Source organism: Schistocerca nitens, chromosome 5, assembly GCF_023898315.1.
Source record: "Schistocerca nitens isolate TAMUIC-IGC-003100 chromosome 5, iqSchNite1.1, whole genome shotgun sequence".
Classification (NCBI taxonomy): Eukaryota; Metazoa; Arthropoda; class Insecta; order Orthoptera; family Acrididae; genus Schistocerca; species Schistocerca nitens.
Genome location: NC_064618.1, coordinates 444,041,873 through 444,069,616, shown reverse-complemented (window position 1 = coordinate 444,069,616; position 27,744 = coordinate 444,041,873). Strand labels below are relative to the sequence as shown.

The following is a 27,744-nucleotide window of genomic DNA, read 5'->3' as shown; positions in this document are numbered from 1 at the left end:
CTTAATTTGATGAAATGTGAGAGTTAAGATGAAAAGAAGTCCCTTAAACTGCAATGAGAGCTCATATTTCTTTACTTTTAGACTTTTTTGTGATTAGAGATCCAGCAGATTGGAAAAAAGGGGAAAAAACAGCATCCTCAAGTACCTTATGTCATATAGATAGGAGACATAAACTTAAAAAAAAATCCATTAGAATTAAGGAAAGTGAAGAAAGGGCACGGCCGGGGCTTCCTGGCTTGCAGGAACCATATACAAAAATGGTAGCTGGGTTATGAAATTTTCTTCCTGAGGCTAATTAACTGAATGGGGAAAATGATGGTAAGTAGAACAATGACAAAAAGGATTATAACAAACATATTTGTACGAAATGTGCATGCTGTCAGCATTGCAAACCTTGGCAACCTCTGTGTGTATTTCAAAATTCATGAGATCCAAAACTACATCTATGTTGAAAGGAGACTACAAATCTTCCTCATAAAAGTAAGGACATGGTCAATTAAATGGCACAGCTTAGAATGAATGTCACACAAAAATTACTGAACATGTACATCACTAACAAAGAACCTGTATACTACAATGGGGCTGTCCAAAACTTACAGACTTGCTCCAAAGATAGCCTTACCAAATTATGTAACAGCTACCAGAATAGCCTTAAAGCAGGTATAAATAAGGCAGCTTTAGCCCCACCAATTACAATAATACCAAATTCATAATAATAATAAAGGTGGGAATTTAAGTAGATGGGACCTGGATAAACTGACTAAACCAGAGGTTGTACAGAGTTTCAGGGAGAGCACAAGGGAACAATTGACAGGAATGGGGGAAAGAAATACAGTCGAAGAAGAATGGATAGCTCTGAGGGATGAAGTAGTGAGGGCAGCAGAGGATCAAGTAGGTAAAAAGATGAGGGCTAGTAGAAATCCTTGGGTAACAGAAGAAATATTGAATTTAATTGATGAAAGGAGAAAATATAAAAATTCAGTAAATGAAGTGGGCAAAAAGGAATACAAACGTCTCAAAAATGAGATCGACAGGAAGTGCAAAATGGCTAAGCATGGATGGCTAGAGGTCAAATGTAAGGATGTAGAGGCTTATCTCACTAGGGGTAAGATAGATACTGCCTACAGGAAAATTAAAGAGACCTTTGGAGAAAAGAGAGTCACTTGTATGAATATCAAGAGCTCAGATGGAAACCCAGTTCTAAGCAAAGAATGGAAAGCAGAAAGGTGGAAGGAGTATATAGAGGGTCTGTACAAGGATGATGTTCTTGAGGAAAATATAATGGAAATGGTAGAGCATGTAGATGAAGATGAAATGGGAGATATGATACTGCATGAAGAGTTTGACAGAGCACTGAAAGATCTAAATCGAAACAAGGCCCCGGGGGTAGACAATATTCCATTAGAACTACTGATAGCCTTAGGAGAGCCACTTCTGACAAAACTCTATCATCTGGTGAGCAAGATGTATCAGACAGGCAAAATACTCTCAGACTTCAAGAAGAATATAATTATTCCAATCCCAAAGAAAGCAGGTGTTGACAGATGTGAAAATTACCGAACTATCAGTTTAATAAGTCATGGCTGCAAAATACTAAACCGAGCGAGGTGGCGCAGTGGTTAGCACACTGGACTCGCATTCGGGAGGACGACGGTTCAATCCCGTCTCCGGCCATCCTGATTTAGGTTTTCCGTGGTTTCCCTAAATCGCTTCAGGCAAATGCCGGGATGGTTCCTTTGAAAGGGCACGGCCGATTTCCTTCCCCATCCTTACCTCCCCCGAGCTTGCGCTCCGTCTCTAATGACCTCGTTGTCGACGGGACGTTAAACACTAATCTCCTCCTCCTCCTCCAAAATACTAACACGAATTCTTTACAGACGAATGGATAAACTGGTTGAAGCCGACCACAGGGAAGATCAGTTTGGATTCTGTAGAAATGTTGGAACACATGAGGCAATACTGACCTTACTCCTTATCTAAGAAGAAAGATTAAGAAAAGGCAAGTGTATGTTTCTAGCATTTGTAGACTTAGAGAAAGCTATTGACAATATTGACTGGAATACTCTCTTTCAAATTCTGAAGGTGGCAGGGGTAAAATACAGGGAGCAAAAGGCTATTTACAATTTGTACAGAGACCAGATGGCAGTTACAAGAATCGAGGGGCATGAAAGGGAAACAGTGGTTTGGAAGGGAGTGAGACAGGGTTGTAGCCTATCCCCAATATTCAATCTGTATATCGAGCAAGCAGCGAAGGAAACAAAAGAAAAATTTGGAGTAGGAATTAAAATCACTGGAGAAGAAATAAAAACTTTGAGGTTCACCGATGACATTGTAATTCTGTCAGATATAGCAAAGGACCTGGAAGAGCTATTGCACAGAATGGACAGTGTCTTGAAAATAGGATGCAATCTGAACACCAACAAAAGCAAAACGAGGATAATGGAATGTAGTCGAATTAAATGAGGTGATGCTGAGAGAATTAGATTACAAAATGAGAAACTTTAAGTAGTAGATGAGTTTTGCTATTTGGGGAGCATAATAACTGATGATGGTCGTAGTAGAGAGGATATAAAATGTAGACTGTCAATGACAAGGAGAACATTTCTGGAGAAGAGACATTTGTTAACATCGAGTATAGATTTAAATGTCAGGAAGTTGTTACTGAAAGTATTTGTGTGGAGTGTAGCCATGTATGGAAGTGAAACATGGACATAAATAGTTTGAACAAGAAGAGAATAGAAGCTTTTGAAATGTGGTGCTACAGAATAATGCTGAAGATTAGATGGGTAGACCACATAACTAATGAGGAGGTATTGTATAGAATTGGGGAGAAGAGAAACTTGTGGCACAACTTGACTAGAAGAAGGGATCGATTGGTGGGACTTGTTCTGAGGCATCAAGGGATCACCAATTTAGTATTGGAGGGCAGTGTGGATGGTAAAAATCATAGGGGAAGACCAAGAGATGAATACACTAAGCACATTCAGAAGGATGTAGGTTGCAATAGGTACTGGGAGATGAAGAAGCTTGCACAGGATACAGTAGCATGAAGAGCTGGATCAAACCAGTCTCTGGACTGAAGACAACAACAACAACAACAACAACAACAACACAGTATTTTTGCAACCTTAGATCAATTTGGTCAAATGGAAATTAGATACCTGAAACTGCCTAAAAATTAATTCTACAGTGTGTGTATGTGTGTGTGTGTGTGTGTGTGAGAGAGAGAGAGAGAGAGAGAGAGAGAGAAATGCATATAATGAAGTTTTCCAAGAGACAAAGTAACAATCTCCTCTCTGACAAAACTCCTGAATAAAATTGCCTTTTCGTGAAGAATTATGTGAAAAGAAGATACAGAAGTTACATATATTTTAAAGAAAGTCACATGTCATTCAACCAGGATTGATGTGCTTACCTTTGAAAAAACAGTTTCCAGGCTTGATGTGAAAATGCTGGATGATAAACCTTGCTTAACTTCATTATTCCATTTTATTGCCTCATCAACATTTGCAGTTTTCAGGACATAGACAATTGGTGCAAATGTTTCCTTTTGCACTACACTGGCATCATGTGGCAGTCCCGTTACAATTGTTGGTTCAACAAAAAATCCTGGTCTATCCACAACCTGTAAAGTAAATGTCAGTCAACTTATTGTTATTCTGTAAAAGTCTTCCTAGTTATTAGATGATATTGGGTATAACAAGAAAGCAAAAGATTTCCAGGTAATCAAGTATGAAACTAGTAACTGCAATTAATTTGAGGTTTGTGGAAAATACATTAAGGTAGTAATATTTGATGCATGCATAGAGACTTCCAAAAGCAAGTCATTCCACACTACAGCCATTGCCCAACAAGAATGGCACACCATCAGAAGAGAGAACATATTCTGGGTTTCCTGCAGACACAGCTCTGTTACAGTACAAATAACCAGTGCATCACAGTGTGAGAATGAAGTGGCATAGCAATTGGAAACATGCTCCAAAACTGAAGTACATGGGACAGTATGAGTATTGTGGCCAAAATGTCTAAACTGTACACAGATTCTCCATGAAATTCTGGTGCTATATGGACGAAATACAATTTGATGTTCAGGCATACTGAAAGGGCACTAACAATTTGCTCAAGCTTGCACACATGTGGGTGACAGTGATCCATCATAAAAGCCAGATCTTGCACCATGTGTTTTCCATCTTTCTAGCAAGCTGAAGGAACATCTGGATGGAAAGAGATTTTTCTAAGGATGAGGATGTTCTCACAGCAGTACTCGAATGACTCCTTGCCCAAGGAGTGGATTTCTACTATGAAGGAACTGAACAATTTGTAGAACATTCCAGTCATTGTTCTCAGAGTCTTGCTGATTACGTTGAAAAACAGTGTAAGGTATGTGTGTCACTTTGAGGTGTAAAGTGCAGCATTCAATAAAATTTTTTTGTATTGCCGCAATAATGTGTAACTTACTTTTTGAAGTCCACTCATACTTCTACCATAGTGATAACATTGAGCATTTATTTGGGAAAAGGACAAAGTTAGGTAAAATAAAAGAGATAGTTTCCGACAAGTCTTGTATTAGCCCTAATTAACCTCTGAAATTACATTTCTACTACACCAGACACATTTTTGCTTCAGAATAACTTTTGGTCTGTGTTAAGTTATAGTAAGGTGTCTTCTTCACTGGCTGGGTAAATGTAAGACCATAAATCTGTAGGTTCATGGTCCAGTACCTGGTCAGTCCTAGAACTTTCGTATGAAAATAATTAAGTAATTGGATAAATACAAAATCTACTCACCAAGTGGTGGCAGAAAAACAAACATATGAAAATTATTAAAGTTTGTAAGCTTTTATAACCAGTGGCTCCTTATTCTAGCAGAAGGGTTGAAGGGGAAGGAAGTGGGGAGTAGGAAAGGGACTGATTAGGTTTAGGAAAAGGGCCAGAATTCATAAAAGTAATTAAGAACACCAGGTCAGAGAAGATTTACAGGACTGCATGAGAAGGAAAGACTGATTGTTGGGGACTGCACCAGATGAGATTTGAAAACCTGAGCACTTAAAGGTGCCAAAACATTGTGTAAGAGTTAAAAAGGGCAAAGAGATGGCATGTGTGGTGAAACAGGCACTGAGGTCACAATTGTCACATTATAGAGCATGTTCTGCAACAGGATATTGCATTTTGACAATATACACCATCTGCCTATGCCCACTGGTTTTAACTAATAACTTTGTGGTGGTCATGCTGATGTGAAAGACCAAACAGTGTTTTCATAACAGTTGGTATACAACATTTGTCATTTCACAGGTGCTTCACCCTTTGATAGAGTGGCGCCGATGAGATCGACACCAGTATTGATCTGAGCATCATCTTTGAACCTAGCAAAACATTATCTTTGTGTAGTTCCACCAGCCAGTTCTCTGTAAGCCTTACTTGTGTGAAGAGGTAAATAAATGAACTCCTGATTATAAGTTGGTGTTTGGTGTATCACACCCGGGCATCGACCTCACTGGTGACCCAGTGTTGTAATGTATTCTGTTTTTGCCGTTTTACTGTGTCCGCGCCCTCCGCGACAGTTATTGTCGCATATATTACATCAACACAACATTCAAACAATGGCTTCGGCCCAACGCCTAACGCTGGATTTTTGATCGACATGCATTGTGTTGCGGGCAATGTACAGGTCTGCGACATGATGCCTCTCACTCATCGATTACGCCGATTTCGCCAGACGTTTTCGTGCCTGCAACAATAAGTGAGATTAGGAGTGTGCATGACTCCGGCTATCAGATGCCTTTGTTCCCACCACATGTGCCCTCCCTCATCGACAGTGCAGTTACCTCTTACAGATCTCTGTGCAGTGCAGGATTAATGCCGATTTCTGCAAATGCTCCGTCGGATAACCTACCACCGCCAGGACAACAGTTTGCCACGCCACAATCAGTGCAGTACCACACGGATTCCTACCTCATGGCTGGAACTGCTTTGTTCACAGATCAACCTCCTCAGCATGCAACTACGCCCGTGCCTGCCTCAGTTCAGCATCAGCACATGCCTTCCTCCTTCAATACCTTGGCCTGCAACATTAACAATGGCTTGTTATGTGTGCCTTACCTCCATCTCTGTCCTACTGCTACACCTCAGTGTTTTGTGCCACAACATCCACCTTTTCTCCACGCCATTTTGAGTGAAGTGACTATGCACAGTGAACATTAACACATTTTGCCCAACATTCGACATAATTTTCCTCACTGTGCTTCTGGACAGCCCGCACCTCCGCAGCCTCCCTGCAACACAAGTGGCTCCGACTCCGATCGCACGTCAAGTTTTCCGCGGACTGGCACGCATATTCAAACTTTGAACTATTTCTCACCTGTCGCCCCCGCGTCAGCTCCAGTCAAACTTCCACAACCACAATTGACACATTACGGTGTCTCACACATGTCGGCCTTCCGTGTTATGACGGATCGTGCTCAACCACAACGCGTCACCTCCACGCTGCCACCTGACCAGCCATCGTCGCCACATACCCTGGAGACACACTCTCCTGCAATACTGCAGCAACAACAGCTCGTTTCAGGCAGTGCCCTGACGAATTCAACTCACCCTATTCTTCCGAACGTTCTACAGTGCTTACCGATGCTGCCGCCGTTCAATCCCGACAGGGAAACAAGCTGGTTCAAAATTGTGGAAGAAGTGTTTGACCATTTCAAATTCTACAAATCAACCAGATTTATGTGCCTTATCACCCACCTGCAGGACCAGGAGGAGTTGATTGCTGACCTGGTCGATGCCCCGGACTCAGCTAACCAGTACACTCTAGCCAAAAAGATAGTTCTATGTCGGCTTGCGTGCTCAACTGAGACAGCAATACGGCAAGTGCTCCACATCGAGCAACTAGGCAACGACAACCCTTCACAACTTTGGAGATGGCTACGGGCCCTGGTCAGCGATGATCTACTCTCTGACACAGCTCTCCTCACCATCTGGACAGATAAACTACCTCCCCACATCTGCTTTGCTCTGCTCAGAGGTCTCCCGAACCTGTCGAGCAATGAATGACAATTTCTGATAAACTACATGAGGCATCATTGCTCTATTTTGCCAGCCACTGCCTATCTGGCATGTCTCAGGTTCAGGCTCCTCGTCCTGCGGCCGGACGCAGCCAGGGCCGCACTGTACCAACCGTTCCGTTCGCTCCAGGACGCAGTATACAAACAGCTGGGTGATTTCCCTAAATCACTCCAGGCAAATGCCGGGATGGTTCCTCTGAAAGGGCACGGCCGACTTCCTTCCCCATCCTTCCCTAATCCGATGAGACCGATGACCACGCTGTCTGGTCTCCTTCCCCAAAACCAACCAACCAACCAAACAGCTGGGACGTCACCGGCTCCGCCCTCTGTCATGCCTCCTCCTCCAACCGAACGAGCTGCAGCCTCTGAACCTCGGCCACCGCCTCTGGCAATGAACTTTCGGCAGGAAAGGCAGCCGCACTACCCATACTGTTACATCCACACCCAGTTTGGTGAGGCAGCACGGAACTGCAGACCACCCTGCTATTTACCAAACATAAATCGCAGGTAGGTCTGGGTGCCGCCTCCTGGACACAACATGACAGGCACCTCCCAGTGCTCCATTCTGTCTGGGAACAACCAGATGATTACGGACGACTTTATATTAAAGACATTTCGTCAGGATACTTTTTCCTAGTGGACACAGGCGCCAATGTTTCGCTGCTGCCTACATCCTTAGTGTCATCGAACATCCGCCCTCATCATACTTCACTGCAAGCTGTGAATTCTACTAAACTACAATGCTCGCGTTCAACCTCCCACGTCGTCTCACTCTCCACAATCTGCAAACTCAAGTGGACTTTTTTAGTGTGCTATATTGAGGAACCTATACTAGGCATTGACCTCATGCGACACCACAAACTTTCACCAGACCTAGTACAAAACACCATGTTTCATCACCCGTCCAAATCTCACTTCCCCCATGCTCTGTCGAGCAAACACCCCCCCCCCCCCCCCCCCGTAACACGTTGGTCCGAGCTCATCTCATCTGTACATGCTCGGCTCTGTCGACGACATTACAAGAAACAACGCACAAGTGCCTTGTTGAGCTTGAAAACGTCGCTCACCTATGCAAGGAAAACTTCGAGCTCTCCCTCCGGCTCCACGAAACTCAGCTCCAGCTATCCAGTGCAGCAAAGGAATTACAGACATTGCAGCAAGGACAAAGTAAGGTCAGTAAGTGTGCCGGATCTGCTTGTAGTCCCAGCAATCGAGCCTCTGTGCGCTTACCTCCTGTTACCCTCGCAACTGTGCTATCAAGTCTACCATAACGTGTACTGACAGTTCCATAGGACCAGACCCCCCTAACACGGCAGCACTTGACACTGGGCCTGACACGAGTGCGCATGCGCGACAAGTGTCACGTGTTCCTGTAATGACAGCTCCTACCCCTCCCCTCGCGGACAGCACCTCAAACGATGCAACTTCGGCTCCTGCGCACTACCGTGGAACTGCCACTGACAACACAGCCTAGCACTTCTCCCACGACCGTGCTGCCACAGGCCATGCCATCAGACAATGGACTCACTAACACTTCACGAGCTCTACCGAGCTCATCCAACCATTGTGCCACTGCTTCGGGCCGGCGGCCATCTTGTCACGTTGACTCCTGGGACACTTCGCTGCCTCGGCTCCCGTCGGATCCGCCGAGTGGCTCCGAACACCACGACCTCGCCTCGCCTGCCCCGCCCGCCTCACATTGTAAACAAACCACGTCCTGTGCCGCCAGCAACATTTCCGTCATCACCAATGGCATGGTTCACAAGCTTCGCCTCACGCCTGGCCCGCTGATCTGCAGTAAACCACATCGACTTTGTCCCGAGCACCTCTCCGACCTTAAAAAGCAGATTTCTGAACTTCTAAGCTCTGGCATCATCGAACCCTCTGCCAGCAGCTGGTCTACGCCCATTCATATGACACCCAAGAAAGACGGGTCCTGGCGCATGTGAGGAGACTACTGTCGACTAAACGCATGAACAATTATGGACACCTACCCCATTGCCAACATTGCCGTCTTTACCAGTTCCCTCGCAGGTGCGACCACGTTCTCTGTCATTGATTGCAAACAGGCCTACCACAAGATCCCCATGGCTCCTGAAGACATCGAGAAGACAGCAATCACCACCCCAATCGGGTTATTTCAGTTTAGATTCATGCCCTTTGGGCTAAAAAACGCAACCCAGACCTGCAAACCCTTCATCAACGAAGTGCGATTCGGCCTAAAATTCTGCTTTGCATATCTTGATGACATTCTTGTGTTCAGCTCCTCCGTTGAGGACAACATTCAACATGTGCAAACTGTTATGGACACTCTTGTGGCAGCTGGCATCGAGACCAACCAGGACAAATTGCAGCTACATCAACCCGCTGTCACTTTTCTTGGTTTTCGGGTCTCTGCCGATGGCATTTCACTGCCCCACTGACAAAGTACAAACAATACTAAACCTACCCAGACCTTCGGCATTCAAAGAGCTCTGGCCATTTCTGGGGACAGTTAATTATTATCGCCGTCATCTACCTCAGGCTGCGGAGATTCAGGCTCCACTGATGGACGCCTTGGCAGGCACCAAAACTTCTGGATCTCGGCCCATTCCGTGGACCCCTGCTATGACTGACTCTTTCACTGCCCTCAAAAATCTTCTCGCCGAGGCCTGCACCATCGCGCATCCTCATCCCAATGCACAGCTTTTCATCACCACAGACGTAAGCGATACTGCCATTGGTGCTGTCCTTAACCAGACATGTTGATGCCCAAACTTCACCTCTGCAGTTCTTCTCGCGCAAGCTCACCAATGCACAATGGAAATATTCAGCATTTGACAGGGAGTTGCTCGCGGTCTATGAAGTGATCAAGCATTTTAAGACCGATGTTGAGGGACACCCTTTCTATGTCTTAACAGACCACGAACCCCTGGCTGCGGTCATTTCAAACCCGCCAGCTGTCCCACCTCCTCGCCGTTTCAGATACATGGGTTTCATATCTCAGTTCACCACCGATGTCAGACACATAAAGGGTGCTGACAATGTAGTTGCTGATTTCCTTTCAAGAGTCGACGCCGTTCATTCGCTGTTAGACCTCTCTGACTTGCTTAACCTCCAACCCGCAGATGAGGACACACAAAACCTGATTTCAGACTCTACCTCTTCACTACACTTCGTCCGCACCACCTTCCCTGGCATTTCTGGTGAGATCTGGTGTGACGACAGTACAGGTGCGTTACGCCCCCTCATCCCAACCACGCTCCGTCAAGCTGTCTTCAACGCACTGCATAATTTAGCCCACCCCAGTGTTCGTGCATCCGTCTGCCTCCTAGCAGAGCGCTTTGTGTGGAGAAATGTCACCAAGGACTGCCAGCAACGGGCACGCTCCTGCGTCGCGTGCCAACGCTGCAAAGTACACAAGCACCCTTCACCCCCCCCCCCCCCCTCGGCGCCTTTTACGTCCTTCCTGGGCGTTTCCAGCATATTCACATTGACATTGTTGGCCCTCTCCCCTCCCCTCTAATGGCTTTCGTTATGTTCCCTCTTCTATCGACCGAACATCTCGCTGGGTCGAGGCTGTCCCCCTTGTCAATATCATGGCAGAAATTGTTGCACAAGCTTTCGTCGAGTCATGGGTATCGTGTTTCGGATGTCCAGCTATCATCATGACTGACCAGGGCAGACAATTTGACTCAGCCCTGTTCAACGAGATTTGTAACATTTGCGGCATCCGGCGCATCCATACCACAGCATATCACCCACAAAGTAACAGGGTAGTTGAGCGCTGGCACCGCACTTTCAAGGTGGCTCTTCGATGCCACGACTCTCTTTGGGCGGAGGCTCTTCTCTTTGTGCTACTCAGCATCCATGCGATCTATTAGGAAGACCTCAAAGGCACAATAGCAGAGTTCGTATACGGCCAGAACATTGTTCTCCCTGGAGAACTTGTGAGCCCTTCCGCTTCTCTCCCTCAGTCTGACTTACCTTCCTTCGTGGACCATGTCAGACGCCACTTCATCAACCTCCACATCCCTCCACCCACCAGCCATTCCCGCCCTAAGGTTCACGTCCCGAAATCTCTGAACAATTGCGAGTACGCCATGCTCCGAGATGACACTGTCCGTGCTCCCCTCCAACCCCCATATACCGGCCCATACCAAGTTCTCCAGCGCTCAGCCAACACATATGACATCCAGATAAAAGATTCAGCTGTTACAGTCTCTCTCAACAGACTTAAGCCTGCTCATGTCAAGCTCGCTTCTACCCCCCTTCACGCCATGACCACGCCACTCACTGTCGTGGCTCATGACGCTCCGACCACTCCCTCCACGCCGGACTTACTCACTCAGTCGAGTGACTTCCGACTCCATTTGTCGAGCTCTTCTCTGACCTCGCCTTCTACTCCGGTCTCACACACTCCGTCAAGTGATCACATGCTCCCCACATCGAGCTTACCTATGATCATGCCCCCGCTGCCGGGCCCTTCTCCGGTCCCTTTGACCTCTCCCCTGTCGCCTGCCTCGCCCTGTCGAGGTTTCTCACCCCCACCCTCTTGAACGTGCCCTCGCTCGAGGTGTTTGTGCCTGTCCCCCCGGACATAATCCACGACATTTCTATTATACTATGCGATGACACACTGTTCATTGTATGTTTCCCTTCATCTGGTGCTCATGACAACCTCCGCCATTCCCTGCCACCTGGTGAAATGTGTTCCTCTCTCACCTGATGTCGACCTGGACATGCTTCGTGTGTTTACCACGCCCACCGGAGACATCATCATTGTCGCTCCGTTCCTCCCGCAAACCGCCGGCCTACCTGTCGCCGCACGACCAGCACGCCCAGTATCATGCTTGGCGTGCTTCAACGACTTCCAGGTTCGGTGGCCGGACCTTCCTTCACGTCATCTACCAACACAGCTCCCTGACGACGCTGTCGAGCTGACCGTGGTTTGACTCCCGCGGACCACCCCTGCCGACGCCATGGTCACCCCCCCCCCCATACAGCCTCTCAGGAGTACTCCGTACTGCGGGGGAGGGAGGGGGGGGGGCTATGTGGTGCCGATGAGATCAACACCAGTATCAATCTGAGCATCATCTTTGAACCTAGCAAAACATTATCTTTGTGTAGTTCCACCAGCCAGTTCTCTGTAAGCCTTACTTGTGTGAAGAGGTAAATGAACTCCTAATTATAAGGTGTTGTTTGGTGTATCTCACCTGAGCATCCACCTCAATAGCATATGTTTTCCCAGTACTAAGGCTGGTGTAGGTGGTAGTAGGAGAGTGCATATGGTAAGTCTTACAGTGAAGGTGGTAAAAGAGTAAGAGCCATAGGGCAGGGAGATGGGTGCAGAAAGAGTTAGAGTCTGACAAGGATATTGTGGAGATTGTGACAGCAATGAAGAGCTAGTCTAGTTATAGTGGACAAAATGTCAGACAGCGGGCAAAATGTCAGAAGTATGAACCTCACTTCAGGCATGATTTTAGAAAATCATATCCTTGTCAAGTAGCTGATTAATACATTCAAAGTCAGGATAATACTGAGTGGCAAGTTGTGTACTCACTTACAAGCCTTCCTAGAATTCCTCTCATCTAGCATTGCTTCACAATGCTTCCTCAGGTTCCCAACAACATGACCCTAACCTGTCCTCCACAGAACTCCAGGCTCTTTTTACCCTAAAAGCTGATGAATCCATCATTATCCTCTCAGCAGACAAGGGATACTTGACCAACAGGGGTATGTAAGTGAAGATCTATGCCAGCTGTCTGACACCTCTATGTACAGCATCTACAATTAAGATCCCACCCCTGTGATTCAAACTGACTTGCAGTCTCTCCTTAAAATCTCTGGCCCCTCACAAGGACCAAAACCTCATTCCATAGAACTTCTTACCCCACCCAAACCATGCACCCTCAACTCTTACCTTCTTCGTGAGATTCACAAACCTTATCATCCTGGCTGTCCCATAGGTGTGGGCTTCAAAGCACCCACTGAATGTATATCTGCCTTAGTTGATCAACACCTGCAACCCATAGTGCAAAGACTTCCATTTCCTAGATCATCTGAAATTTGTGCCCACTCCCACCACACACCTTGCTTGTCACCATTGGTACCGCTTCCCTCTAGACCAACATCCCAAACATACATGGTCTGTTCATTCAGTCAGTGCCCACCTGATTCCAAACTCATGACATCCTTCCTGCTCGACTTGATCAACTTTATATTTACCAACAACTACTTTACCTTTGAGGGACAGGCATACAAATAGATAAGGGGCACAACCATTGGAAGGAGGATGACTCCTTCCTATGCAACCCTTTTCATGGCTCAGTTGGAAGGGACTTTCCTGGGATCCATAGGCCTTCAGGCCTGGGTTTAGTTTAGATACACTGATGACATCTTTTCCATATGGACTCATGTTGAAGCTGAGCTTTTAAAATTCTTAGAATCTCTAAACAGATTACTCCAATTAAATTTCACATGATCCTATTCCAGACTCATACTGTTACCCTTGAAATTGATCTCATCCTCACTAATGATCAATTGCACACTTCTGTTCACATTAAACCTACTAAAAAACAACAGTATCTGCCTTTGACAGTTGCTATCCTTACCATTTCTAACATTCCCTCCCATACAGCTTTGGGATTCAAGACAAACATATTTGTTCTGATGCAGACTCTTTACAGCAATAGACCATCATTCTCACCTCAGTCTTCAGTGGACATAATTATCCCATGAGCCAAGTTCAAAAGCAGATTTCCTGGACCAGCACATCCAATCCTGGTACTGCTGATCCCTCCAAAAATCAGGTTACGAGTACTCCATTTGTCATTCAGTATTATCCTGGCCTTGAATGTATTGATGAGCTACTTCGACAAGGTTCTGACTTCCTAAAACCATGCCTTGAAATGAGGTTGATTCTGTATGACATGTTGTCCACCATACCTAGAACAGCTTTTTTTAGCCCTCCCAATCTCTGCAATATCCTTGTCAGGTATTATGCTCCTTCTGCACTCATCTCCCTACCCTATGGCTCCTACCGCTGTGCCCATCCCCACTGTAAGACTTGCCCTATGCACCCTCTCCTACCATGGCCTATACCAGGACAGTAACCAGCAAAACATATACTATCAAAGGGAGAGACACCTGTGAAATGACACATCACATACCAGCTGTTACATAAACACTGTTTGGTCTTTAACATTGGCATGACCACCACCTAGTTATCAGTTAGGATGAGTGGGCATAGGCAGTGAATGTATACTGAGAACATACAATATCCTGTTGCAGTGCATGCTCTACAGTGTGACAGTCATGGCCTCAGTTTCTGTTTCATCATACATGCCATCAGGATTCTTTCCCCAGACATGGGTTTCTTATAACATCACTGGTGGGAACAGGTGCTACAATGCGACTGTTGTTTACACCACCCACCTGGCCTTAACTTACGTTAATTTCTTTGGTCTTAGCATTTCTTCACAGTAACTATTCTTTCTTCACTCCCTTTTAGTTTCCCACATCTTTCATTTTCTGTCTTATCTATTTTTCTCCACCCCATCCCACCTCTATCACATGCAATCCACTTAGCTTTCCACTCTTAATAACTTGTCCATAATGTTTTGGTAGTTATGTCTTTCTTGCATATTACCCTGTGTTCCATCTTTAAGCTCTCAGGTTTTCAAACCTCATCTGATGCAGTCCCCAACAGTCAGTCTTTCCTTCTCATCCTGTCTGGTAACTCTCCCGACTCAGAGTTCTCGGCAACTTTTCTGGATTCTATCCTATTCCTAAGCTTCACCAGTCCTTTTCCTTCACCCTTATTCCTTCCCCTTCAAACCATCTGCCATAAGTAGGAGTTACTGGCTCCAAAAGCTTACAAGCTTTAGTACATTTTATGCCACCACCTGGTGAGTAGATTTTGTATCCATCCAATTACATTATGCCAGTATTTTATCTGTCACTTGTCAATTATTCTTTACATCAGGAAACAATCTGTATTTGTGAAAATGATAGGAATACTGTAGTTTGCGTGCCTCAGCGATACAGATGGCCGTACCGTAGGTGCAACCACAACGGAGGGGTATCTGTTGAGAGGCCAGACAAACATGTGGTTCCTGAAGAGGGGCAGCAGCCTTTTCAGTAGTTGCAGGGGCAACAGTCTGGATGATTGACTGATCTGGCCTTGTAACATTAACCAAAACGGCCTTGCTGTGCTGGTACTGCGAACGGCTGAAAGCAAGGGGAAACTACAGCCGTAATTTTTCCCGAGGACATGCAGCTCTACTGTATGATTAAATGATGATGGCGTCCTCTTGGGTAAAATATTCCGGAGGTAAAATAGTCCCCCATTCGGATCTCCGGGCGGGGACTACTCAAGAGGACGTCGTTATCAGGAGAAAGAAAACTGGCGTTCTACGGATCGGAGCGTGGAATGTCAGATCACTTAATCGGGCAGGTAGGTTAGAAAATTTAAAAAGGGAAATGGATAGGTTAAAGTTAGATATAGTGGGAATTAGTGAAGTTCGGTGGCAGGAGGAACAAGACTTTTGGTCAGCTGATTACAGGGTTATAAATACAAAATCAAATAGGGGTAATGCAGGAGTAGGTTTAATAATGAATAAAAAAATAGGAGTGCGGGTTAGCTACTACAAACAGCATAGTGAACGCATTATTGTGGCCAAGATCGACACAAAGCCCATGCCTACTACTGTAGTACAAGTTTATATGCCAACTAGCTCTGCAGATGATGAAGAAATAGATGAAATGTATGATGAGATAAAAGAAATTATTCAGGTAGTGAAGGGAGACGAAAATTTAATAGTCATGGGTGACTGGAATTCGTCAGTAGGAAAAGGGAGAGAAGGAAACATAGTAGGTGAACATGGATTGGGGGGAAGGAATGAAAGAGGAAGCCGCCTTGTAGAATTTTGCACAGAGCATAACTTAATCATAGCTAACACTTGGTTCAAGAATCATGAAAGGAGGCTGTATACATGGAAGAAGCCAGGAGATACTGACAGGTTTCAGATAGATTATATAATGGTAAGACAGAGATTTAGGAACCAGGTTTTAAATTGTAAGACATTTCCTGGGGCAGATGTGGATTCTGACCACAATCTATTGGTTATGAACTGCAGATTGAAACTGAAGAAACTGCAAAAAGGTGGGAATTTAAGGAGATGGGACCTGGATAAACTGAAAGAACCAGAGGTTGTAGAGAGTTTCAGGGAGAGCATAAGGGAACAATTGACAGGAATGGGGGAAAGAAATACAGTAGAAGAAGAATGGGTAGCTCTGAGGGATGAAGTGGTGAAGGCAGCAGACGATCAAGTAGGTAAAAAGACGAGGGCTAATAGAAATCCTTGGGTAACAGAAGAAATATTGAATTTAATTGATGAAAGGAGAAAATATAAAAATGCAGTAAATGAAGCAGGCAAAAAGGAATACAAACGTCTCAAAAATGAGATCGACAGGAAGTGCAAAATGGCTAAGCAGGGATGGCTAGAGGACAAATGTAAGGATGTAGAGGCTTGTCTCACTAGGGGTAAGATAGATACTGCCTACAGGAAAATTAAAGAGACCTTTGGAGAGAAGAGAACCACTTGTATGAATATCAAGAGCTCAGATGGAAACCCAGTTCTAAGCAAAGAAGGGAAAGCAGAAAGGTGGAAGGAGTATATAGAGGGTTTATACAAGGGAGATGTACTTGAGGACAATATTATGGAAATGGAAGAGGATGTAGATGAAGACGAAATGGGAGATAAGATACTGCGTGAAGAGTTTGACAGAGCACTGAAAGACCTGAGTCGAAACAAGGCCCCGGGAGTAGACAACATTCCACTAGAACTACTGATGGCCTCGGGAGAGCCAGTCATGACAAAACTCTACCATCTGGTGAGCACGATGTATGAGACAGGCGAAATACCCTCAGACTTCAAGAAGAATATAATAATTCCAATCCCAAAGAAAGCAGGTGTTGACAGATGTGAAAATTACCGAACTATCAGTTTAATAAGTCACAGCTGCAAAATACTAACGCGAATTCTTTACAGACGAATGGAAAAACTGGTAGAAGCTGACCTCGGGGAAGATCAGTTTGGATTCCGTAGGAATGTTGGAACACGTGAGGCAATACTGACCTTACGACTTATCTTGGAAGAAAGATTAAGAAAAGGCAAACCTACGTTTCTAGCATTTGTAGACTTAGAGAAAGCTTTTGACAATGTTGACTGGAATACTCTCTTTCAAATTCTGAAGGTGGCAGGGGTAAAATACAGGGAGCGAAAGGCTATTTACAATTTGTACAGAAACCAGATGGCAGTTATAAGAGTCGAGGGGCATGAAAGGGAAGCAGTGGTTGGGAAAGGAGTGAGACAGGGTTGTAGCCTCTCCCCGATGTTATTCAATCTGTATATTGAGCAAGCAGTAAAGGAAACAAAAGAAAAATTCGGAGTAGGTATTAAAATTCATGGAGGAGAGGTAAAAACTTTGAGGTTCGCCGATGACATTGTAATTCTGTCAGAGACAGCAAAGGACTTGGAAGAGCAGTTGAACGGAATGGACAGTGTCTTGAAAGGAGGATATAAGATGAACATCAACAAAAGCAAAACGAGGATAATGGAATGTAGTCAAATTAAGTCGGGTGATGCTGAGGGAATTAGATTAGGAAATGAGACACTTAAAGTAGTAAAGGAGTTTTGCTATTTAGGGAGTAAAATAACCGATGATGGTCGAAGTAGAGAGGATATAAAATGTAGACTAGCAATGGCAAGGAAAGCGTTTCTCAAGAAGAGAAATTTGTTAACATCGAGTATAGATTTAGGTGTCAGGAAGTCGTTTCTGAAAGTATTTGTATGGAGTGTAGCCATGTATGGAAGTGAGACATGGACGATAACTAGTTTGGACAAGAAGAGAATAGAAGCTTTCGAAATGTGGTGCTACAGAAGAATGCTGAAGATACGGTGGGTAGATCACGTAACTAATGAGGAGGTATTGAATAGGATTGGAGAGAAGAGAAGTTTGTGGCACAACTTGACTAGAAGAAGGGATCGGTTGGTAGGACATGTTTTGAGGCATCAAGGGATCATAAATTTAGCATTGGAGGGCAGCGTGGAGGGTAAAAATCGTAGAGGGAGACCAAGAGATCAATACACTAAGCAGATTCAGAAGGATGTAGGTTGCAGTAGGTACTGGGAGATGAAGAAGCTTGCACAGGATAGAGTAGCATGGAGAGCTGCATCAAACCAGTCTCAGGACTGAAGACCACAACAACAACAACACTGTAGTTTGGAGTTGACCTGAACTGCAGGTCTCCTTATAATTGGCTAAGCAGGTCATAGGAAGACAAAAATGATAAACCATTTCCAATAGAACATGCCTAGAAAAGCACTTTGGTATTCTAACCAACTATAAGGTTGAGAACAACATTAATTTCTACTTTACGTCACATTATACGTTTACTGTGATAACTGCAACCAAGGTGCTATAACAGGTTGCTTTTTGGGATTTCATTTTAAGACTGAAAGTGTCACTGTGTGTGTCTGTATGTTGTTGTCTACACTAATAAATTAAATGCTTAGGGTAGCTATCTCTCTACTATGCCTTTCTCTGATACTATAGTCTCATTGTTCAAGTAATTTATCTTTGATGTCTTTGCTGTTTTTATCCACAAGAGCTATTTTCATTGCTTTAGATTTTGATATCCATGGAAATGAGCCATACAACAAGCACTATACAAAGTCTTCATGTCCTTTTATTTGTTGAAATATACTGTGCTTTCCATACTTATATTAGTTATATCTTCGCTATAACCATCTGTACAAGGTGACATGCTACATTATTCACCACTAAGGTAATCCTCTCTTTGCCAGATCTAATTAGATCTGCATTATTGTCTCTTTCTTTTTAGCAGAAACTGATGTGATAAAGACTTTATATCTTATCAGGGAAAAAGTCAACAGTTGCTATTGTCCCTAGCTTTTTAAATACCAACTGAAGGAAACATAAATTGTGATTTTGCAATATATGCTGGTTGTCATATAAAACACTGTTTGTTCAAGATAAATCACTCCATATATAGAGTTTCAGGAATTTGCAGTTTACATGTCAGCAATACGGGATTGTAGTTCTGTAGCTCACTGCAGTATACATTGTACAGATCGATCTGACATCATCTGTGAGTCACTGTAGATCAGAAATATATATTTTCACAACAGTAGTGTTAATCTACTTCCAGAGTTCATCTGGAGTGTGAAATAACCCACAGGTTGCAGGGCTTTATGACTTAAGATGTTCTTCAGTGTCACATGTTATAATGTCTGCAGAGTTAATCCTTGAAGCAGATGAGAATTAAGTTGGATCAATACATTATATTTTCCTTTTGTTAATAGAAATAAACTTTAGACTAATAGATTACACTCGAGTTTAAAAAAAAATAAATAAATAAAAATAAAAATGGAACATCAGCAAGTGCCTGAACTCTAAATTTTGTGCAATGATATGTATTAATATACAACCAAAGATTACTGGTGTTCTGTTATATTCTTTTTCTATTTTCACAATCAAGCCTGTTTCAGCTAATACTCCAACTTGTTTCTTTAGTAGTTTATCAACATTGTTAATATTTGAAGGTTTCTTTTCATTGGCTTTAGTTATTCTATCATGTACAAGCATAGAAAAGAAAATTACAGAAATTTATTAATTTGCAGAGAGATAGTTGGGATGGTTAGTACTTACGTCCAGAGCATGTAACTCCTAGCACAGTTGATTGAAACAGATAAATTTTTCACCATGCCAGATCTAGAGACAAATAAGTTGGGTAGAAGGGATTGGGTGGGGGGCTATGGAATATTCTTCTCATGCCAACTTTTGTTTGCATCATGGGAGAGACATCCCTTAGCTTACAGAAGCTGCCCCTGGCTTTGTAGATGTTCAAAATGATTCATATGTTGTTTGGACCCAGGGCAAGTAAGAACTACTCAACTTCCTCCAAGAGCTCATTTTCCTAACTGCATTTTATCTGTTTCTTCTTCAAATTCCAAGCCAACATTCTGGACATTGATTTTCAGATCACTGATGCACATGTAGAAATTCCAGTTTCATGTTTCACACCAAACAAAGTCTAATTGGGATGGAAGAGAGCATGATGCAGGTCACTCTTGAAGTCACCATTTAGTAAAAATTATTCAGAAAGATGGCAATAGTGGAATGATTCCATTGTCAAATCTAACACTTTATCACAAAGTACACTTATTACATTGAAATAGCTGCTGTTGCTTGTTGTGCAGTCCCACTGTAGGAATTTCATGCAAGAGTCTTGCAGAATAAAGATGTGTGCTAGTGAGTGAAGTTAACATGAATTTATTGCCAACAAAAAAATTTACAGATATATTTCCTGCATACAATACAATCATTCACAGCGAACTGAGAATGGCTGTAGTGGCAAAGATATTCCTCCATGAGAGAGCGCTATCTAATATCTGAGAGTTTTATTTGTGTGATATTATGTGTCATGAGTGATTAGGTCTGCAAAGAGCCCCACTCAAATGTATTGTGGAGCCCTAGTGGGAAGAGGCCAATGAACGTACCAGCTGCCCACGTGTTCTTGACACAATTGCTCATGACCAGCCCAGCAATGGCTGGCTGCAAGGCAGATCACATCTAGTCCATTTTATGGTGTAGAAACGCAGTAGTGGTGCCACAGCCCCTCCACCCACCCAACTTTGATCCATGTGGTACTAGCTAAGATTGGAGGGAGCTCATTGGATATGGCTGTAGCGAAACTGTTAGTCATTGCAGAAGTTCTCAAGCTGCAGTGGTGGAAGGGTCATTTATGCCAAATGACTCCTCACATGGTGTAAGGAGTGTAAACACTGGATGACTGAACAGTGGAAAAATGTTGCGTGGAATGACAAATCATGCTACACAATATGGCGATCCGATGGCAGGGTGTGGGTATGGCGAATTCCTGGTGAACGTCATCTGCCAGTGTATGTAGTGCCAACAGTAAAATTTGGAGGCGGTGGTGTTATGGTGAGGTCATGTTTTTCATGGAGGGGGTTTGCATCCCTTGTTGTTTTGTGTGGTACTATCACAGCACAGGCCTACAATGATGTTTTAAGCACTTTCTAGCTTCCCACTGTTGAAGAGCAATTCAGGGTTGGCAATTGCATCTTTGAACATGATCGAACACCCGTTCATAACGCACAGCCTGTGGTGGAGTAGCTACATGACAATAGCATTCATGTAATGGACTGGCCTGCTCAGAGTCCTGACCTGAATCCTATAGAACCCCTTTGGGGTGTTTTGGAATGCCAACTTCGTGCCAGGCCTCACCAAATGACATTGATATCTCTCCTCAGTGTGGTACTCCATGAAGAATGGGCTGCAATTCCCCAAGAAACCTTCCAGCATCTAATTGAACATATGCCTGTGAGAGTGGAAGCTGTCATGAAGGCTAAGGGTAGGCCAACACCAAATTGAATTCCAGCATTAGTGATGGAGGGCACCACAAACTTTTAAGTCATTTTCAGCCAGGTGTCTCAATACTTTTGATCACATAGTGTAAGTGTTGCATTGGGTGTTTCATAACAGAATTTCACATGTCCATTGCTCTGTGGGAGGTAGGCTGTGGTGTGGTGGTACTAGATGCTGCAAAGATAACATAGCTTGAAGAACAATACAGACTTGAACTGGTAGGCCTGATTGGTTGTTATGGATGCTGTGCAGCTGAAACACAGTACCCACAACTCTATGCTCTCAACATCATTCCCACCAGTGTGTATGGCAAGGGTGTTGTTTTGACCCAACACATATTCAACTGTGGAAAGAATATGTCAGTGACCTTCTGACTCTGGGTAAGTTGCCAACCGGATTGAGGTGGACATGTAATGGACCTTTCAGTATTGCTACTACTTTTACTGTGTGTATCAACTAGTCTTGCAACTCTGGCAAGATATGCAGATTTGAGTCAACAGTTTGCACTGTCACTTCACATCAGGCCAGACAAATCATTCTGTAAAAAACTAAGTAGTAGAGCATACATTCGGTGCAACAGTCAATGTAAACTATTGAAGATAGGCTTCCTCATAGCTAACTGAATTAGTGGGCAGAGCCGGTGTTGCGATACATCATACCAGACTTGTGTGGAGGAACAGGAGATGATACACCACTCCATTTTCAATCAGGATGCTGTATCTTGTAGAGGTTTACAGGTTTGTGGATCCTGTTGCACTGCTTTAAGATCCCTGTAGTTGATGCTAACTGACAGTGCACTGGTCAAGACAATTAATACTCCTGAGGTGCTGAAAATCAGTGGTAAATTATTTGACATAATCCATGTGTTGGAACAGATGTGGAAGACAATAGTTTCCAGGATTCCATATTGAACCTGCAAGCAGTCAGTGGTTGTGTAATTTGTTGTTGATGTACCCTAAGTGTCTTCTCTGAATTGCCACATGGCCTCATACATGGCTAGCAGATCCTAATTGTAAATTGACCATTTGTGTTACAACTCTGTTAGCTTCTGTGGAAAGAAAAGTCTTGGTGGCTTGTAGCAAGCTGAGCTTAATTTGGCTGAGCACCTGTTGCATTTTGGGAGTCCAAGTTCGAATCTGTTGGCCAAATGTGTTGTTCCCAGCCAAGGCATCTGTCAATGGTGCTTGTATTGCTGCCACCTGCAGCATCTGTAGAAACTGATCATGCTGAGAAAATGCTGCAACTCCTGGTAGTTTGTTGGCTATGAGAGATGACAAAATAAGTCAAGTGCATTGGGTTGTGGGTCAAACCTCAGCTTGACTGATGGAGTGTCCTAGAAATATTACTTCCATTTGTCAAAGCTGGCATTTGTCTTCATTCATCACAACTCCAAAATGTTCAAGGGTCTCAAAAATAAATCAATTATTATCCAAGTATGAGAAACAGAATGGAAATTTGGGGAAGTGTTGTACATTTGAGCTGCATTTTTTTAACCACAAGACATGAATAAGAATATACAGAGCCCAAACAAAGTTTTCTGCAGTTCTAATTATGCCCTCTGTAGCAGTAGAATGAGTAGAATGCTGAACAAGTAAGCACATGCCAAATTATGAGTAAAGTCTTGGGTATTCCTTATTGGTGATGATCAGATACTGTGTGGAGATTCAGGGTACAATAATCACTAGACAATCTGTATGTTCTGGCTTTTTTAGGAACTGTGTGTATGTATGAAGCCCCTAGACCATACAGCGACCTGACTATGCTTGCCTGCAACAATTCACTGATAATGGTTTTAGATGCTCGTAATCTGTCTGGTACAAGCCTGCATACTTTTTGGTACACTGTTAGGCCTATGTTAATTTTGTGCACTGTGTCATGTCTGACACCTCTCTGTTTATACATTACACACACTGCAGGGGGAAAACAGGGCACAGGTAGTGGGTGCATGCATACTGTTAGGGAGGTACGTAATACTGATCTGTATCTTTGATAGGTCATAGGATGCAGTATGCACTGACTTTCTATATCTGCAGCTCATTGCTACTTCAGCAGGTGCTGTCTCATTTGTGCCAGTATTTGCAGATGGTGTTGCTGTTCCCACATTAACTGCCTTAGATAAGATTGCATAGCATCCAGTTCCCTACCTCAAAAGTGTGTCCAAGCTTCCAACTCAAAATTTTCAAAGTGCACCCTAAGCCTGTCCTTTTTCCTCCTTCATAACTCTTCATCACTGCTTGTAGTCCACACTTTGAAGCCCAGTGGCTATTAAATAGGTGTATGCATATGTCATATGGGACTAGAAGAATCGCAGGCCGGAGCGGCTGAGTAATTCTAGGCGTTACAGTCTGGAACCGCGCGACCACTACGGTCGCAGAATCGAATCCTGCCACGGGCATGGATGTGTGTGATGTCCATAGGTTAGTTAGGTTTAACCAGTTCTAAGTTCCAGGGGACTGATGACCTCAGAAGTTAACTCCCATAGTGCTCAGAGACATTTGAACCATTTTTTTGACTACAATAATCACTTACAAAGCTGCATTGAATGTGCTCGCAGACTGCCAGCAATACTGAATACTGATACCTTAGTACTGATTTTCCTGAGGTTCCCCAGTTTTAGGTCAGGGGAGACATGAAACTAATGGAGAAAACCAATGCCTATGATTGGTTCATGAACATTTGTGACTACATACTGCCATGTAAATTTTTCATGCAGACTGAGGTCCATAGGGCGCACAGACATTCCGCATGGCCTGATACAAGTGTTGTTTGTGATGCGCAGTTCGATTATGGATGTTGTGTGTGCCATTTGTGGCAGTTTCACATGAATGGAGCTCACTTCAGAGCCTGTATCTATATGGGTGGTTAGATTTGTTGCATTGTCTAACAAAGGCCAGCTCCAATGGCAAAGATATTCCTTCCTGCATGAGGGCTAACAAAATCACTACCAGAGTGTTTATTTGTGTGATATCTCTTGTCATTGATGCAACCCAACTTGGGTCCACATCAAAGTAATTGTTGCAATAATATCTCCACTTTGTCAGTTTTCACACCTTCCCTGCCAAACTGTACACTATCTACTGCTTAGGTGTCCATAGTCATCCAAACTGCTTCAGCAATGAATGTCTCAACACTTAAACTAATAACATCTCCTAAGCTTCATTGCCAGCATTCACCCCAATGACACCATCCAGAAATTAGTCTCTTGGGCAGTCTCCTTCCTCCCAACATCTATTTTCTTATAGCAGCAACGTCCATACTTTCAAGTAACTCAGAGCCTCTTCCCATGTCATCCAGTACCAGTAAGGCCTTGGATTGCCTCACTGGAGTAATCCAGCAGAGTTATAATTTTTTTAAAGTAAATCTATTTAATAATATCACATTATTCACCATACCCACACTCTGCCATCGGATCACCACATTGTGTACAATAATTTGTCATGTGATAATCTCTTCCCCATCAGTCTTCTGTTGTCACCACCCTCTGACTTTATCAGGATTCTTGTCAAATCCTATGAAATGCCTAGATCTCCATTCATAACACAAGAACCTACCCTTGCAACTAGCCCTACTGTAAAACTTGCCCTCTGCACCACCCACTACCACCTACTCTGGTCCACAATAGTAAAGTACACAGAATTAGCAAGCAAGGCCACATTCAGAACTGATCTTGTTATTTACTAAAATGTTTTCATAGTATTGTTTTCTATGTAGTAATAGCCTCATCCAAATGTGCAGAACACAAGAATGAACACAGATGAACTATCACCTTGGGAATATCCAATATTCTGTTGCTGAACATGCTCTATACTTGTACAGCATGACGCCAGAGACCTATCTGTGTGAAACACCACTGAGGCCATTTACATCCCCCATTCCTGAAATTCGAATATGAGAAGCTTCAATCTAACACAACCTCTCATCTCACCACACCCTTCCTCCTCAGAGAAGTCTATTCTTTCTTAAACTGTATTTTGCATGGCCTGTTCTCTCTTTCTTACCATCCTCAGCTATTTTCTATTATATTCCATGAAGACAGAACCTGTTGTACAGAAAAACAGGAATGCTGTCATTATTTATTTTGCATGTGTCTATTGGCTGTAGTGGGAGCTGAGCCATCTGAAGGCAAACACTATACTCCTTATGCACATAATCTGCTACAGCTTCATTGAGTACTTACTAGTGAAGATACGTTATGAACGGCTTGCTTGTGAAGTTTACCTGGCATGAAAAATTTCTGCATACCTTTTAGTAGCACTTGTACCTTAGTGACCATTATTATTACAACTGTGGCTTCTATCATAAATCTCAGTTTTAATTAGAGCATCTACATTTATATACATACTCCTCATGACACTGTAAGTCCATGGCAGAGGGCACCATATACTACTATTACTAATCATTTTCGTCCCTGATCTGCTTGCAAACAGAGTGAGGGAAAAAGCCCTAACTTTTTGCGTCTTGCCTTCTTGTTCCTTATGTGAAATATACATTGGCAGCTATAGAAACATTCTGCAGTCAGCCTCGAATGCCAATTCACTAAATTTCCACAAGAGTGCCTCACAAAAAAAGTCATTTTGTCATCTTCCATCCAGGGTTTCCTATTTCAGTTCATCAATTATCTCCATAATACTTCCGTACTGATTGATATTTCCAGTAACAAAACCAGCAGCATGCCTCTGAATTCATTCAGTCTTCTTTAAATCTGTCCTGGTGGGGATCCCAAACACTCAATACTCAAGAAACAACTCAGTAGGTTTCACTAGTGTCCGATGTATTGTCTCCTTTTATGGATGAGCTACACTTTCCCAAAATTCTTGCACTAAAACAAAGTTGAACATTTGTGTCCCTTACTAACAGTCTGATGTAGTCATTCTGTTTCATATAGCATTGCATCATGTATGCCTGGATATTTAATCAATGTTACTGTATCAAGTATCACTTTGCTAATGCTGTATTTGAATGTTACAAGATTATTTTTCCAACTCATTTGCAATAAATTACATTTTCCTACATATATAACAAGCAACCTTTCATCACACCAACTAGAAATTCTTTCTAAGTTGCTCCTATGGTCACTCAATGATGAAATCTTCCTGTACACCACAGCATCATCAGCAGACAGCCATAAATTGCTGCTGACCCTGTCCGTCAGATCATTTACGTGTACAGAAAATAACAGCAGTCCTGTGACACTTCCCTAGGGGCACTCCTGATGATACCTTTGTCTCTGATGAACATTCACCATGGAGGACAACATACTGGGTTTCATTACTTAAAAAGTCCTCAAGCTGCTCACATATCTGGGAACCTAAACTGTGTAGTCAGAACTTTGTCAACAGTGTGCAGTGGAGCACCATGTCAAATGCTTTCCATAAATCTAATAATATAGAATCTACCTCTTATGCTCCATCCATAGCTTGTATGATTATTATGTGAGAAAAGGGCAAGCTGAGTTTTGCAAGAGTGATGATTTGTAAGTCCATGCTGATTTTTGCCATTCCTTCCAAACATTTCTAGTGCTATCCCTTCCCTACCTGTAATCAGTTGTAAGTAACGTATGTAGCATGCCTTCAGAAATATTTGGCAGGAATTTTTGTTTACCTATAACTTTGGAAGTTAATTATGAAGTATTATTTTCTGCATAACACTTACATTTCCACCAAATTCAATTGTACCTCCAGCCGCCAGTGCTTCTTTTATGGTATTCTGGAATGCAGTTACAGTCTGGGAGCTGTGTACTGGTCCGTACAAAACACCTTCCTGCAGAGGGTCTCCCATGTTTTTAATAATCTGAGCATAGGCTTCTTTTAGTCGCTGCAATACTTGTTCATAGATCTGAAATAAAAGTAAAAAAATTCAGTAAATATTTACATAATACATTCAATGTTGTAAATGTACTAACAAATTTTATCTGTGTGGAGGCATCAAATTATTAATCTTGCTGGACTTTTAATGTTTATCAACAAGCAATATGAGGGTGTGTACTTGCATATTTGTATCTCTCTCTCTCTCTCTCTCTCTCTCTCTCTCTGTGTGTGTGTGTGTGTGTGTGTGTGAGAGAGAGAGAGAGAGAGAGAGAGAGAGAGAGAGAGAGAGAGAGAGAGAGAGAAGAGGAAATGGGGGGGAGGGGGGAGGGGGGGCAGATTGGGAGTGTTTCACTTATTTCACCAATTGTTTCTCTATTGCAATTCTGCTGTTGGGTAATAAATTATTGTTATTACCAAAGA

General features: G+C 43.3%; 1 protein-coding gene across 1 annotated transcript in view; it reads right to left on the bottom strand.

Annotated features, from left to right (window-relative positions):
• LOC126260131 (alpha-aminoadipic semialdehyde dehydrogenase-like) overlaps positions 1–27,744 on the bottom strand; it is a 138,521-nt gene that overhangs the window by 1,706 nt on the left and 109,071 nt on the right. The window contains exons 6-7 of the mRNA XM_049957376.1: positions 27,170–27,352; positions 3,416–3,625 (exon numbers count right to left, since the gene is read on the bottom strand). Coding sequence (XP_049813333.1) covers positions 3,416–3,625; positions 27,170–27,352 — 393 coding nt within the window. The remainder of the gene's footprint in view (positions 1–3,415; positions 3,626–27,169; positions 27,353–27,744) is intronic.